At 36.1% G+C, this 15843-nt stretch overlaps 1 protein-coding gene across 6 annotated transcripts in view; it reads right to left on the bottom strand.

Moving 5' to 3' along the window:
• ICE2 (interactor of little elongation complex ELL subunit 2) overlaps positions 1 to 15843 on the bottom strand; it is a 67669-nt gene that overhangs the window by 46632 nt on the left and 5194 nt on the right. For 5 of the 6 annotated variants that reach the window (XM_060005864.1, XM_060005863.1, XM_060005862.1 and 2 more), the window contains exons 5-6: positions 12109 to 12370; positions 11046 to 11165 (exon numbers count right to left, since the gene is read on the bottom strand). In XM_060005864.1, coding sequence (XP_059861847.1) covers positions 11046 to 11165; positions 12109 to 12370 — 382 coding nt within the window. The remainder of the gene's footprint in view (positions 1 to 11045; positions 11166 to 12108; positions 12371 to 15843) is intronic. The other variant, XM_060005866.1, reaches the window with a different exon arrangement.

The following is a 15843-nucleotide window of genomic DNA, read 5'->3' as shown; positions in this document are numbered from 1 at the left end:
TAAATAAGTAAATAAAATATATTAAGAAAATAATAAAAATGGTTAAGACAGTAAATTTTATGTTATGTGTATATTACCATAATTAAAAATTGTTTTTAAAAAAAAGGAAGGATATTGACACATGCTATAACATGGGTGAATCTTGAAGACATTATGCTAAGTAAAATAAGCCAATCACAAAAGGACAAATATTGAAATGACTCCACTTATATAAAGTACCTAGTGAAGTTAAATTCATAGAAATAAAAAATAAAATGGTGATTGTCAGGGACTGGGGGGAAGAGGGAATGATGAGTTATTATTTAATGAATACAGAGTTTCAGTTTGGGACAATGGAAAAGTTTGGGAATGGATGATGAAAATCCACTTACAACAGTGCGCAAGTATTTAATGCCATTGAACTATCCTTAAAAATGGTTAAAATGGTAAATTTTATGTTATATATATATTTTACCACACCAAAAAAAGAGAGGGGCCTCCTGGTGGCGCAGTGGTTGAGAGTCCGCCTGCCGATGCAGGGGACATGAGTTCATGCCCTGGTCTGGGAAGATCCCACATGCTGCGGAGTGACTAGGCCCGTGAGCCATGGCCGCTGAGCCTGCGCCTCTGGAGCCTGTGCTCCGCAACGGGAGAGGCCGCAACAGTGAGAGGCCCGCGTACCGCAAAAAAAAAAAAAGAGAGAGAAATGGAAGACAGACTGAAACCTAGGACGTTTGGGAATTCCAGAGAGAGAGTTGTGAAAACAAAAAAGAAGCAATAATTGAAAATGGCTGAGAATTTTCAAGAACTGATGATGGATTTGAATCTACAGATACAAGACACACAATAAAACAAGTAGAATTTTATTCTAATAAAGTACATTGTAATGAAACTGTAATACACCAAAAATTAAGAGCAGTCAGAAAGAAAAGGCAGATTCCCTAAAAGAAATGACAATTAAACAAACAATACACTTTTCAGTAATAATATGTGAGCCAGAAAAAGTAGAATTATATTATCAAACGCTGAGAAATAAAACAAACTGTCGACTTAGAACTATGTATGGAGCAAAACTATCTTATTAGAATGAGAACAAAATAAAAATATTTCCAGGTAACAAAGAAGAAGATTGTTCATTACCAAGAGACCTTCACCAAAGGAACATCTAGAACATATAACATTTCAGGAAAAATGAAGAGGATTTCAGAATGTAGATTTGAAAAGAGGAGATGGAAAGGCAAAAAAGATCCAAATTTGTAGATAAAAGAAGACAAACATTGTTCATATAAAATAATAATGTACCTAGGTTTTTTTACCTTTAAAAACCTAGGTTTTTAAACCTACGTAGGTTTAAAAAAGAGACAGCATCAAAACAATAATATCAGTGAGGAGGGATGTGATGAAAGTCAAAATGCTCTATGGTCTCTGTAGATGTATAGGTTAATAGAACTAAATAGAGTTGAGAAATTTACCCATAGGTCAGTGGTGACAAGGTAATTCAATAAGGAAAAAATTCATTGTGAAAATTCAAGAGTAACCACTAAGAACAACAACAACATCAAAAATGTATAAATTCCAATCAGTAGAGAGGGAAAAAAGAAGGGGGAAAAAGTCAATCTCCTCAAAAGAAGTCAAAGAAAGAAGTTTAGAAAAAGACAAATAGAAATCATAAACAGGTTTATATACATAAATTATCACAATGAATGTAAATGACTCAACTTTTTAATTAATAGGCAAGAGATGGTCAGATCTTATTTATTAAAAAGGCACTCTAGCTAAACATCATTTTAAGAGGTATTTGTTTCCATAATTAAAAATTATTTCTATAGTTCTATAGAATCTACAGAACTTTAATATAAGTTCTATAGATTCAAAGCAATCCCAATTAAAGTCCCACTTAGTTTTCTTTTAGAAATTTTGATTCCAAAGTAGTTTTTTTCTAGGAATTGACAAGCTGATTCCAAAGTTTTCATGGAAATGCAAAGAACCAATAAAAGCCAAAACAATTTTAAAAAAGCACAAAGTTGTAGGATTTCTACCAGATGGTTTCTTGTAGTCTTCCACTACAAGACACGGTGGTATTGGCATAAAGACAGAGATATAGATTAATGAAATAGATTAGAGTCATGAAATTGACCCACACATCATTGGTGAAAAGGCAATTTAATGAGGGGAAAAAATAGCTTTTTCAACCAATAGCGCGAAACGATTTCTCAACATTGGCACTACTGACGTTTTAGACCAGATAATTCTTTGTGTTGGGGGGGCAACCTTTACATTGCAGGATATTTAACAACATTCTTGGCTCTACCCACTAGATGCCAGAAGCACTCCTTCCTCGGTTATAAGAACCCAAAATATTTCTAGACATTACCATATGTCTGGTAGGAGGCAAAATCACTCTCAGTAGAGAATCACTATGCTTGAACAACGAGATATCCAGATGAAAGGAAAATTAACTTTGACCCAAACCTCACATCTTACACAAAAAAATAACTTGAAATTAACATACACACATTCACATAAAAGTTAAAACTATAAAACTCTAGATCAGGGTTTCTCAACACAAGCACTACTGACATTTGAAGCTCCATAATTCTTTGCTGTGGGGGATGTTATATACATTGTAGGATGTTTAACAGCATCCCTGGCCTTTAGCCACTAGATACGAGTAATTCTCTGCCAGTTGTGACAATCAAAAGTATCTCCAGACACTGCTGAAGTCCCCTGCGTGGGGAGTGGGCACAAGGGTAAAGGAGTAAAAGTGACCTCGGATAAGAACTACTTGCGGTTGGCAAATATTTCTATGCTAGAACACATACAAGCACCAACCATAAAACACTTGCAAAAATTAGACTTCATTAAAATTAAAATTCTGTTTTTTGAGAGACTATTAAAAAAATTAAAAAGCATGTCACAAACTGGGAGAAAACTATACACACACACACACACACACACACACACACGTATATATAAAACAGGTTTGTATTCAGAATATATAAAGAACTTTCAAAAATCAATAAAAATAAAAACCAATAAAATTAGCAAAAGATGTTAACAGACATTTCACAAAAGCCAATAAAAACACAAAAAAGATGTTCAAACATCACTGCTCTTTGGGGATATGCAAACTAAAGCCATAATGAGACACTACTACACACCATAGGTTGGCTAAAATTTAAAAAGATCAACAATGTTAAGTTTTAGCTAAAGTGTAGAACAACTGGAACTCTTATACATTCACTGTTGGCGGGAGTATAAAATAGTACATCCACTATGGAAAACAGCTTGGCAGTTTCTAATAAAATTTAACTTTGTACACTTGCCAGATGATCTATAAATACTATACCTAGTTATATACCCAAGAAAATGCAAATATATGCCCCCCAAAATCTTGTACAAGAATGTTCTTAATAGCTTTATTCAAAATTGCCTCAAACTGGAAATAACACAACTGCCCATCAACAGTTGAACTGGTAAACCAATTTTGGTATAACCATACAATAAAACAAAAAGGAATACATTATGGATACTTGCATCAATGTGGATGAATCTCAAAAATGCTGACTGAAAGAAGTCAGACACAAAAGAATACACTGTGTGTGATTCAATTTTTATAAAACTCCAGAAAAGGCAAATCTAATCTATGGTGACAGAAAGCAAATCGGTGGTTTCCTAGGGCCATGGATGGAAAGAGGCACAGAGATCTTTTTAGTGTGATAGAAATACTCCATATCAGGACTTCCCTGGTGGCACAGTGGTTAAGAATCCACCTGCCAATGCAGGGGTGTATGGGTTTGATCCCCGGTCTGGGAATACCCCATGTGATACGGAGGAACTAAGCCCATGCGCCACAACTACTGAGCCTGTGCTTTAGAGCCCGCGAGCCACAACTACTGAGTCCGCGCACCACAACTACTGAAGCCCAAGCACCCTACAGCCCACGTGCCATAACTACTGAAGCCCACGTGCTCTAGGGCCCGCGTGCTGCAACTAGTGAAGCCCACGTGCCAAGAGCCCGTGCTCCGCAATGAGAGAAGCCCCGCTTGCCGCAACAAAGACCCAACACAGCCAAAAATAAATAAAATTTAAAAAAATAGTAATAAAATACATTAAAAAAATAAAATATTATAAAAAAAGAAAAGAGAAAGAAATACTCCATATCATGGCTGGCGTCACGGTTACACAGGAAGACTCACTGACATGCACTTAAAATCGATTCTTATTGTATGTAAATTTTACCTCAGTAAAATTGATTTAAAGTTAAATATAGATTAAAAAGGGAGAGTTTATTCCTAGAAGAGAACATAGGCAAAACATTCTCTGACATAAATTGTACCAATGTTTTCTTAGGTCAGTCTCCCAAGGCAATAGCAATAAAAACAATATAAACAAATGGGACCTAATCAAACCTACAAACTTTTGCACAGCAAAGGAAACCATGAACATAATGAAAAGACAACATACAGAATGGGAGAAAATATTTGCAAACAATGTGACCAACAAGGGCCTAATTTCCAAAATATACAAACAGCTCATACAACTCAACAACAAAAAAACAAACAAGCCAATCCAAAAATGGGCAGAAGACCTAAATAAACATTTCTCCAAAGAAATATAGATGGCCAATAGGCACATGAAAAGATGGACAACACTGCTAATTATAAGAGAATGCAAATCAAAACTACAATGAGGTACCACCCACACTGGTCAGAAAGGCCATCTTTAAAAAATCTGCAAACAACAAATGCTGGAGAGGGTGTGGAAAAAAGGGAACCCTCCTACACTGCTGGTGGGAATATAAGTTGATGCAGCCACTGTGGAAAACAGTAGGGAGGGACTTCCCTGGTGATCCAATGGGTAAGACTCTGAGCCCCCAATGTGTGGGGGGGCCCAGGTTCGATCCCTGGTCAGGGAACTAGATCCCGCATGCATGCTGCAGCTAAGAGTTTGCATGCCGTAACTAAGAGTCCACATGCTGCAACTAAAAGATTCCACATGCCGCAATGAAGATCCCACGTACCACAACTAAGACTCAGCGCAGCCAAAATAAATAAATAAAGAAAGAAATATCAAAAAAAAAGAAAGAAAGAAAACAGTAGAGAGGTTTCTCAGAAAACTAAAAATAGAATTACCATATCAGCCAGCAATCCCACTTCTGGGCACATATCCAGACAAAACTATAATTCAAAAAGATACATGCATCCCTATATTCATAGCAGCACTATTCACAGTAGCCAAGACACGGAAACAACCTAAATGTCCACCAACAGATGAATGGATAAAGAAGATGTGGTACAGATATACAATGGAATACTACTCAGCCATAAAAAAGAACAAAATAATGCCATTTGCAGCAACATGGATGCAACTAGAGATTATCATACTAAGTGAAGTCAGAAAGAGAAAGACAAATACCATATGATACCACTTATATATGGAATCTAAAATATGACACAAATGAAGCAATCTATGAAACAGAAACAGAATCACAGACATAGAGAACAGAGTGGTGGTTGCCAAGGGGGAGGAGGTTGGGGGAGGGATGGAGTGGGAGGTTGAGGTTAGCAGCTGTAAGCTTTTATATACAGAATGGATAAACAACAAGGTCCTACTGTATAGCATAGAGAACTATATTCAATATCCTATGATAAACCATAATGGAAAATAATATATTAAAAAAAAGAATGTAAAAAATGTATAACTGAATCACTTTGCTGTACAGCAGTTAATTAACAGAACATTGTAAATCAACTATACTTAAAAAAAAAGACAGAGTTTATTTAGTACATAATGGTTACACGTTCTAACAATATAAATGCAGTACTAAAAAAAGTACGGGAGAATGGTGAGAACATATGAAAAAAATTTTTCATGGTGAGAACATATGAAAAAATTTTTTCAAACTATTTTCAAAAATTCTATTGATTGGTGGCAATTGTATTATTCTGAGGCTGTTGTGAGTATAATGTGGGATAAAGCAAATGAGACACGTGGTAATTTTTTCTTTAAATGTACTTTTTCTAGCTCCATCTACTGAAAAAGTCTCATAAACACTGATCAACTCAGGTGCAGTGAGCATCCCCAGTGCCCAGACTGTAGTCTTGAAATGCCATTTCGCACTAAAAGAAACAAAGACTCTAGAAAACGTTTCCAGGGCTGGGATAGGAAATGTACAAAATAAGCCTCAAAGACTCCTAGAGTGACTCAAAAGCCAGTATGAAGACCCCATCACTGGTCAAAGTTGGTATTATCTGAGTTTCAAAAAGGATAATTGTAGCGGACTAAAACCCATCAAATGTGTTTAACTTCATGATTCAATAATAATATTTTTTTTAAAAAGTGATCACCATTGTAAAATAAGAAGGAACCAATTAATTTTTTCAAAACTGGTATATAAAGAATCTAGCACTTTTTCTGCTACATGAAATGGGAAGCCAAAGAGTAGATGAGGAAAAACATATCTTAATAAAATTATTCCAACTAATGAATAAAAATAAATGACGCAATTAGAATTTTACAATTTTTCAAACCCCAGTGAATGAATAAATCTGGCATTAAGCATCAATAGCTACTAACATCACAAAAAACAATCAGACATTATGTGCCACCTGATTAAAGAAAACACTACCATCTATATGTTCAAACCCTTTGGCAAGACTGTAATTCTGATCAAGCTTCTGGATCCAGTTCACAATTTGTAAGAAATAAAGAGGAAAAAAGAACACGTTGAACATCATCATGAATATATAGTTATCAAAATCTAGACCGTGGGAAACTCGAAAGGTCAAATGACCCAGGTTTTTGAAAAGATAAAGTTTAAAGAAAAAAAATATGGAGGGGGATCTTGTAGATTAAAAAAGCTGTTTTATCAAATAAAAGAAAAAACTCCCAATGTAGTCTCCCTTATCCATGGGGGATATATTCCAAGACCCTCAGTGGATGTCTGAAATCGTGGATAAGACTGAATATCATTTCCTATTCATACATACCTATGATAAAGTTTAATTTAAAAATTAGGCACAGTAAGAGATTAGCAACAATAACTAATAATAAAATAAAAACAGAACAATTATAGCAATATTGTAATAAGTTATATGAATGTGGTAACTTTCTCTCTCTCAAAATATCTTACAAATTTAATGTCTTTTCAATCTTAACTAAGCACCTATCATGTGCTGCAGCTGTAACTTTTGCAGTTTGAGGTGTGACAGCAGAACATGAATTTCTTTTTCCTTTGTTATAATTTCATGGATAGAAGATTCGTTCTTACTGCAGATCTTAGTAACTGCAGCATATGATTTTTGTTCTTTCCTTACTAAGTTGAGAACTTTCGCCTTTTCACTGAAAGGAAACACTTTGCGGCTTCTTTTTGGCATACCCAAACTGCCAGCATCGCTACTCTTGCACTTTGGAGCCGATATCAAGTAAAATAAGGGTGACTTGAACACAAGCACTGTGATACCTTGAAAGTCCATCTGATAACCAAGGTGGCTACTAAGAGATTAATGGGTGGGATATACTAGACAGAAGGATAATTCACATTGTGGGTGGGGTAGAGCGGGACTGTGAGAGACTTCATCACACTACTCAGAATGGTGTGTGATGAAGTATTTCTGGAATTTCCATTTGTGGGTAACTGACACAGAGTAAAGCAAAACCAAGATTAAGGGGGGACTACTGTACAACCCATAAAACTTTTGTATTTAGGATATACAAAACCTCCCACATATCAGTAACAAAAAGATGGAAAATCAAGTAGAATAAAGGGCAAAACTTGAACACTCAATTCACAGGAAATGACCAAGAAACATAGGAAAAGGTATAGTCTTATAAATATAGCACCCTATCCTCTAGATTGGTTAAAACTAAAATGACTGTAAGTATCAATTGTTGAGGATATGGAGTAAAAATCTCTCAAACACTGCTGAGTACAATGTAAACTGGCATGACCACTTTGGAAAACAGTCTAACATTATCTATTGAAGTTGAAGATATGCATACTCTATAACCCAACGATTTCATTCCTAGTCATATACCCAGTAGATATGTGTGTACATGTGCAGCAAGAGACATGTATGAGAATTTTCACAGGGGCACTGCTTACAATAGCTCAAAACTGGAAACAGCCCAGATTTTGATCAACAGAATAAACCAGTTTACTTATAGATGTACAGAAATAAAAATGAATGAAATACAACTACACACATACATACATATGAATCTCACAAACATACTATTGAGTAAAGGAAGAATTCTGTTCACATAAAAGAGCAAAAGAATTCACATAAAATTCAAACACAGGCAAAAGAAAACTTGAATTATCAAAAAAAAAATTTTCTTAAAGGCATGGAAATGATCAAACCAAACTTGGCACAGTGATTATTTCTTCAACAAGGGAAAATGTTATTATCTAGGAGGGATACACAGGGGCCTTCTAGGTTACTGGTAATGTTTTATTTCTTGACTTGGAAGAGAGTTACATAGGTGTTCACTATATAATTATTTGTTAAGCTGTACATATTTGTTCTAAATACTTTTGCATAGGTACATTACATTTCATAATATAAAATTAAAATTTTAAAACAATAAAAAGGTTAGAAAAAGATCAGTGAGTCTTTGGGGTAAGATGTAAAGTGTAATAAGACAATGTGCTGCCAAGTCAACCTGGCTTTTTAAAAAGCAAGACCTAATGCTGACTGCTAGCTATCAAATAATGTACTCTGTTCATAAACAGTTTTATATTCACTTAACAAGTAATTATACTGGGCACTTACTGTGTGCCAGGCATTATTCCAGTGACTGGGAACACCCCAGTGCGCAAACAGTACTTACATACAAGTGTTAGGGAGAAAGACAATAAACAAAACATGGTAAAGGAAATGCTGCGGGTGATGCTACTTTTTATGCGGTAATTAGGAGTATCCTCAGTGATAGCTGGCAACTGAACAGAGAGAGACTTAAAGGAATCAAGGAACTAATCCATGCAGGTATCTGGGGAACAGCTTGCCAGAAAGATGGGAACAGCCAAAGAAAGGCCTTAAGGCAGGACCGTGCTTGATGTATTCAAGAGACACAAAGAGGTCAGGAGGCTGGAACAGAATAACTGAGAGGAACACGCAGGAGATGAAGCAGGCTTGGGGTGGTGGTGGTGAGGAGGCAGGATCATGTAGGGCACTGCAGAACTTTCTAAAGACTGTCTCTTCCTGAGTGAGATGAGAAGCCATTTGAAACGAGCAAAATGAGGGGATGTGATTTATGTTTTAAAACCATCATTGTGGGCTTCCCTGGTGGCACAGTGGTTGAGAATCTGCCTGCCAATGCAAGGGACACAGGTTTGAGCCCTGGCCCGGGAAGATCCCACATGCCGTGGAGCAACCAAGCCCGTGCACCACAAGTACTGAGCCTGCGCTCTAGAGCCTGAGAGCCATGACTACTGAAGCCTGCGCGCCTAGAGCCCATGCTCCACAACAAGAGAAGCCAACACAATGAGAAACCTGCACACTACAACAAAGAGTAGCCCCCACTCACAGCAACTAGAGAAAGCCTGTGCACAGCAATGAAGACCCAACACAGCCAAAAATAAATAAATAAATTTTAAAAATTAAAAAAATAAACCATACATGATAAAATTGATAAATTTGAAATAAATAAATAAATAAAACTACTCACTGTACAAGACAATGTGATATACTTAATAGTATTGAACGCTACACTTAAAAATGGTTAAGATAGGGCTTCCCTGGTGGCACAGTGGTTGAGAGTCCGCCTGCTGATGCAGGGGACACGGTTTCGTGCCCCGGTCCGGGAAGATCCCACATGCCGTGGAGCGGCTGGGCCCGTGAGCCATGGCCGTTGAGCCTGCGCGTCCGGAGCCTGTGCTCCGCAACAGGAGAGGCCACAACAGTGAGAGGCCTGCGTACCGAAGAAAAAAAAAAAGTGTTTGTTTTAAAGTAGAACTTATACCCTCTGCTGTCCTCCAATTTATAATGAGCACTTTTTTAAAAAGCTGTGCTAAAATACCCTTAAAACCTACTATCTTAACCTTTTTGGGTTTTTTTTTGCGGTACGCGGGCCTCTCACTGTTGCGGCCTCTCCCGTTGCACAGGCTCCGGGCTCAGTGGCCATGGCTCACGGGCCACCAGGGAAGCCCTGACTAGTTTTAAAGGCTTAAAAAAAAAATTCAGACTGGTGTTGGTGTTTCTAGATGAATTCTACTACAACTCTACTATTAAGTTACTATTCAAGTAGTGTACTCTAAATTTTTCCTACGCCCACTACATGATGGGAGGATTTACATGCTTTGCTAATAAATGTGCATGAAACAGATAGTTAGTGGGAAGCATAAAACAGATAGTGGGAAGCATAAAACAGATAGTTAGTGGGAAGCAGCAGCATAGCACAGGGATATCAGCTCCGTGCTTTGCGACAGCCTAGAGGGGTGGGATAGGGAGGGTGGGAGGGAGGCTCAAGAGGGAGGGGATATGGGGATATACGTATGCATATGGCTGATTCACTGTGTTCTACAACAGAAACACACACAGTATTGTGAAGAAATTATACTCCAATAAAGATGCATTAAAAAAATAAATGATAATTGCCCTCAAAAAAATTTAAAAAATAAACCTGCATGAATAATTTAAGTATCAAAAAATTATTTGATGAAATTTATCATCCGGTGGCTGGTTACCATGAAAATAGTGAATATAAATTTATATGACTAGGTTCTAAAGGACCATACAGAATTTTAAGGACCAATATAACTCCTTAAACCCCATTCTCTCGCAAGGGAAATCAGTGCATCAGATCAAACCATCCATATGAGTAAAATATAACTCAAATACAGTAGATCATTAAAAGAAAAAAACATGAATATACTATAGTACCTGATTTTGAGGTGTCAGTATTTCTATTATTTAAATACATGATGAATAAAAGACCTACAGAAATTTGGTCTCTAATTTGACAATATTAACATGTGCTTTTGGAAAATCATCACACATTTTAAAATGCTGCTATTGCATATTACTTGGCTGTTTAAGTAAATGTGATTTTTTTTTTTTTACCTCTGTGAAGAGACGAGCGTCATCAGAAAGCATATTATAATCCTGTGCACATTTCTTTGCAGAATTCTGCAAAAATTTTAGGAATTCTGTAACTTCTTCATTCACATGTTTTTTCATATCCTGATTTAAAAAAAAAGTAGACATATCTTAGAATAAGAAGCTTGGTTAAAAACAATCACTTCTCAATTGCTGCACTAATAATATGGACTTAAAGTATCATGTCCAAAGCAGAAATCACAAAAAAGTTCATTCCACAAAAAGAGAAAAGCTAATGACTAATGCTACAATATATAATTAGGAATTAATAAGCTCATTTTATAAAATGCTCTTAACATAAAAAGGACAAACACCCAAATGGAAAAATAAGCAAACATATAAATATGCAAGTTACAAAAGAAGAATTAGAAATGGCTTATAAACACATGGAAAATGCTTATTTTCATTAGTAACCACTGTAAGTTAATATAAAACAAGAGATTGCCATTTTTTCCATATCAAATTAGAGGCAAAAAAAATAATGTTCATTGTTAGTGAAGATATTTTGAAAGAAACCTTCTTACAGTACTGGTACATACAAATTGGTTTAAACTTTTTTTCAGAACAATTTACTCGTGTGTAACTGCAGATCAAAGCCTTAAAAACATGTATAGTTTTTGATCTGGTAATTATATTTTTAAGAATTTATCTTAAGGAAACAATCATAGATATGAACAAAGAGTTTGCAACAATGACATTCAGCACAGCATCACTTACCTAATCGAGAATTTGGTAACTACTTAATTAAAGTAATAATTAACAAAAATTTTAAAGTGGTTCAAGGTGCAAGGTAAAGTTCTACTGATAGTACTTAATATGAACTGGGGTGAAATATACTCAGAACTAGAGCAAAATGCCTCGACTATAATAGAAACAATAGAATTAAAGCACCAATGTTCTGTCAATTAAACTCCTTATAGTTTCCATTTTTATTAATCTGATTGCACCTAAAAACATAAAAGCAAATTTCAAATATTTCCTAACTTTTAAATATTTTTTAACTGACGCTGAAGAAAACAATACATACCAAGTACTGCAAGTATTCATTTTTATTTATTCCAACAGCTTTGGAACTCACAGGGATTTTTGCATATTTAACCAACAAATCCACATAATTCCTCTGCTCTCTCTGTGAGAAACGAGAGAAACGAGGATAAGGAACTCTTGGTTTTGGAAGAAGAACCATTCCAACTGTGGTTTTCACTTTTTCCTTTGCTTGAGTTGCTGAACTAACTGCCGGCTCAGTTTCTACGGAACTTGCTGAGGCATTCAAATTTTCTCCTATACGTCTGGGGAAAAAAAATACAATTTACAAATATGTGCTTTTCACATGAAGATTACTATCATGAAACTTCATGATTCTCAATCACCAGGGAGAATACAGAGTGATTAACAGAGTAAATTCTGGATTATTATCTAACTCTGCCACCTGCATTTTGATGTTTAGCCATTTAGTATAAATTAAGTATTCTGCAGGATAGGATCACATTACAAGTTTACCTTCAATTACCTGATGGAGAGGAAGAGGCAAAATCCTTAGACAAGTTATTCAATTTGGAAGCTTCCTCCCTTTATTGAAGAGGGGTAAATCACTCTTGCTAGTTATATATGCAGGTATTTTGTGTTTACATTTTATTACAATTCAAGTTGTTTTTTAATACCTAAAGTCTTCAATAAGATATATCAGTTAATGCAGTGAACAAAAGCCACTAAGAGCAGGATATGTTGGGGTCACAAACTTGAAGTTCACAAATTCACTGAGATTCTAAATTTTCTGGTTTCCTCTGCTTTAATTATCTCAAGAATTTAAAAGAAAATCCCAACACTCTGTGATATATTTTATGGAAATAACAGTGGTTTTAAAAAAGTTGTATAATCCTCTATCACTCATGCACATGGCTGAGTTTATGGAAATGTCTTTATGTTTTGTATAGATACAAAAGAGAAATCTTGGCACATCTATAATGAAATACACTACAGGAAAAACTGGTGAGTAGCTAGAGAACCTGTTACCCTATCTGTTTATGAAAGCCTACCCCAAATTTAAAAAAAAATCAGCTTACTACCCCAATTAAGGTATATGACACAAATTTCTTATCTTGTAAATAATCTGTCTCTATTGCTGCTATTCAGTGTTATAACCTACATTTTTCATAAGAAAGTCTTAAAGTACACAAACACACACACACACACATGAAACTACATTTCCTTAGCCTCTACAACTTCAATTTCCACCACAGTAATGATTTGGTTCCAAACTAAAAAGCGTGAGTTAAGCCCCATCCAAAGCTACCATTAATTTGTTTTAGATCAACGTTAAAATATTAGAATAAATACGATAAAAATTCCAAAATTCTTTAAAAAAAGACTTAGAGCCCTCAAATAAGGCAAAATATTCAACATTACTCTTTTAGAGCTAAACTCTGGATGTAAAACTAACCAAGAGAGCAGGTTAGTAAATGGAAAAAGAATTTTGGAAATTAAAATAAGGATGCTTAGATTGGCTCTGAAAATAATACAGGTGAAAGAAGACATACTTAGCTACTAAAGTTTCTCCAATAACTGCATAAAAATAAGCATATTTTAGGTTAACAAAATGAATATTAACTGCTGATCTTGGGAGAAATGTATTACAGCAAATTGATTTCTCACTAGAAAATGTCTTGAGAGCTATTCAAACCTAACAGTATTGTGTCCGCAATTCTTAACAATACTGCTTCACAGCTGTCTCTCTGAATATGAGAACATGTCTGTCCTTGTGACACAAACTGGCAAATTTAATTAAGCTGCTGCAGCAACAAGATGCTGACTCAGATACGCCAGAGTAGGAATGTCAAGAAATTCTAGCAGTTTAAATTGGCTACATTCAGCAAAGAATGAAACGGCAGCACATCAAGATCATTTCTGTGTGCAGCGCTGTCAAAATCTTCATCAGGGTGCAAGCCAAAAGCATCTGATGGGTTTTTTCTATCCACATTTACAGCATTATATTTTATTTAAGTTGATGGTTTGAAGTTTTCTCCCTTCATTTTGTCAACTCTCCTTTTTTACTTTAAGTCTCTATGAAAAAAAGGCAGAATTCAAAAGTTTTCGTTTCCTATGCTTTAAGTCTCCTGGTTTGGGTAGCTTCTTTAAGTAGCATTTGGAAATGGTACTTCTAGCCTCCATCTAAAGTCTACCTGTACCTCCTGAATTTGATTTACTTATGTACATTAAACATGTTAAAATTTCTTCTTTTTCTTCTTTTTTGTGTATTTGAAGCTTCTTTCCCCTTTGTTGGCTTAAAACTCAGTTATAAATATCAATAACCAGAAACTAATTTTTTTTTTAAATTTTGGCTGCATTGGGTCTTCGTTGCTGCGCACAGGCTTTCTCTAGTTGCAGCGAGCAAGGGCTGTGCAGGCTTCTCATTGCGGTGTCTTCTCTTCGTTGCAGAGCATGGGCTCTAGGCACATGGGCTTCAGTAGTTGTGGCACGCGGGCTCAGCAGTTGTGGCTCATGGGCTCAGCAGTTGTGGCTCATGGGCTCTAGAGCACAAGCTCAGTAGTTGTGGCGCACAGGCTTAGTTGCTCTGCGGCATGTGGGATCTTCCCGGACCAGGGTTCGAACCCCTGTTCCTTGCACTGGCAGGCGGATTCCCAACCACTGCGCCACCAGCGAAGTCCCCAGAAACTAATTTTTAAAAGGCAAATATTTACCTTTCAGTGGAGGGAAAAGGGTTGAATAAAAACCTCATATTGTTGAAAGTAGCATAATTAGAGGTATCAATATTTTCCCAAATATGTTTTTATAGAAAACAAAATACAAAATTAGGGCTAATAAATTTACATTCTTCCGAGTCTTTTTTTGTTTTTTTCTTCCTGGTTTTTTCCATCAAGAAAACTGTGGTAATTTAATATAGTCTGAAAATCCATTCTTACTATAATAAAACTAAAGGTTAGCAAAAAAGACTAGAAACATACGAAATCAATGACTTGTGTCTTTATTTCTTCTATGCTAAAAGGTGTATTATACTAACAAATTATTTTGTGCTATATAGAAATCTAAAGAAAAACAAGTGATATTCTAAGAAAAAAAGATTTTAGGTGTTAAGTGTACTCAACTTCCAGTAGGACGTCCTCTCCCTTACAAATTTCAGACTATAATCCACGCTTGGGATATGCTGAATAGAACCGGATTTGAAAAGGACCATAAAATAATTAAGAAGCAGTAGCAAGGGACTTCCCTGGTGGGGCAGTAGTTGAGACTCTGCCTGCCAATGCAGGGGACATGGGTTCGATCCCTGGTCCAGGAAGATTCCACATGCCGCGGAGCAACTAAGCCTGTGCGCCACAACTACTGAGCCTGTGCTCTAGAGCCACAACTACTGAAGCCCGCGTACCTAGAGCCCGTGCTCCACAAGAGAAGCCACCGCAATGAGAAGGCCACGCACCACAACAAAGAGTAGCCCCCATCCGCCACAACTAGAGAAAGCTCACGCGCAGCAACGAAGACCCAATGCAGCCAAAAAAAAAAAAGATGCTCATTGTTTCTAACAGTAAAGGAATGGAAACAATCTAAATGAGTATCAGTGGTAGCAATTAATTGATTTCACTAAGAAATACCACTGTCACCAGAAAACTAGGAGGAAAATTAGAGTGAGATATCTCTATGGTCAAGAGCTCATTGCTGATTTTAAGAGGAGCAGTTTTAGTAGCCTAGTGAGGGCAAAAGGCAGATTACAGTGGAATGCTCAGTGAAAGCACGTGCAATGGGATACGCA

This window comes from Delphinus delphis, chromosome 2, assembly GCF_949987515.2.
Source record: "Delphinus delphis chromosome 2, mDelDel1.2, whole genome shotgun sequence".
Classification (NCBI taxonomy): domain Eukaryota; kingdom Metazoa; phylum Chordata; class Mammalia; order Artiodactyla; family Delphinidae; genus Delphinus; species Delphinus delphis.
This window is presented reverse-complemented; position numbering and strand designations above follow the sequence as displayed.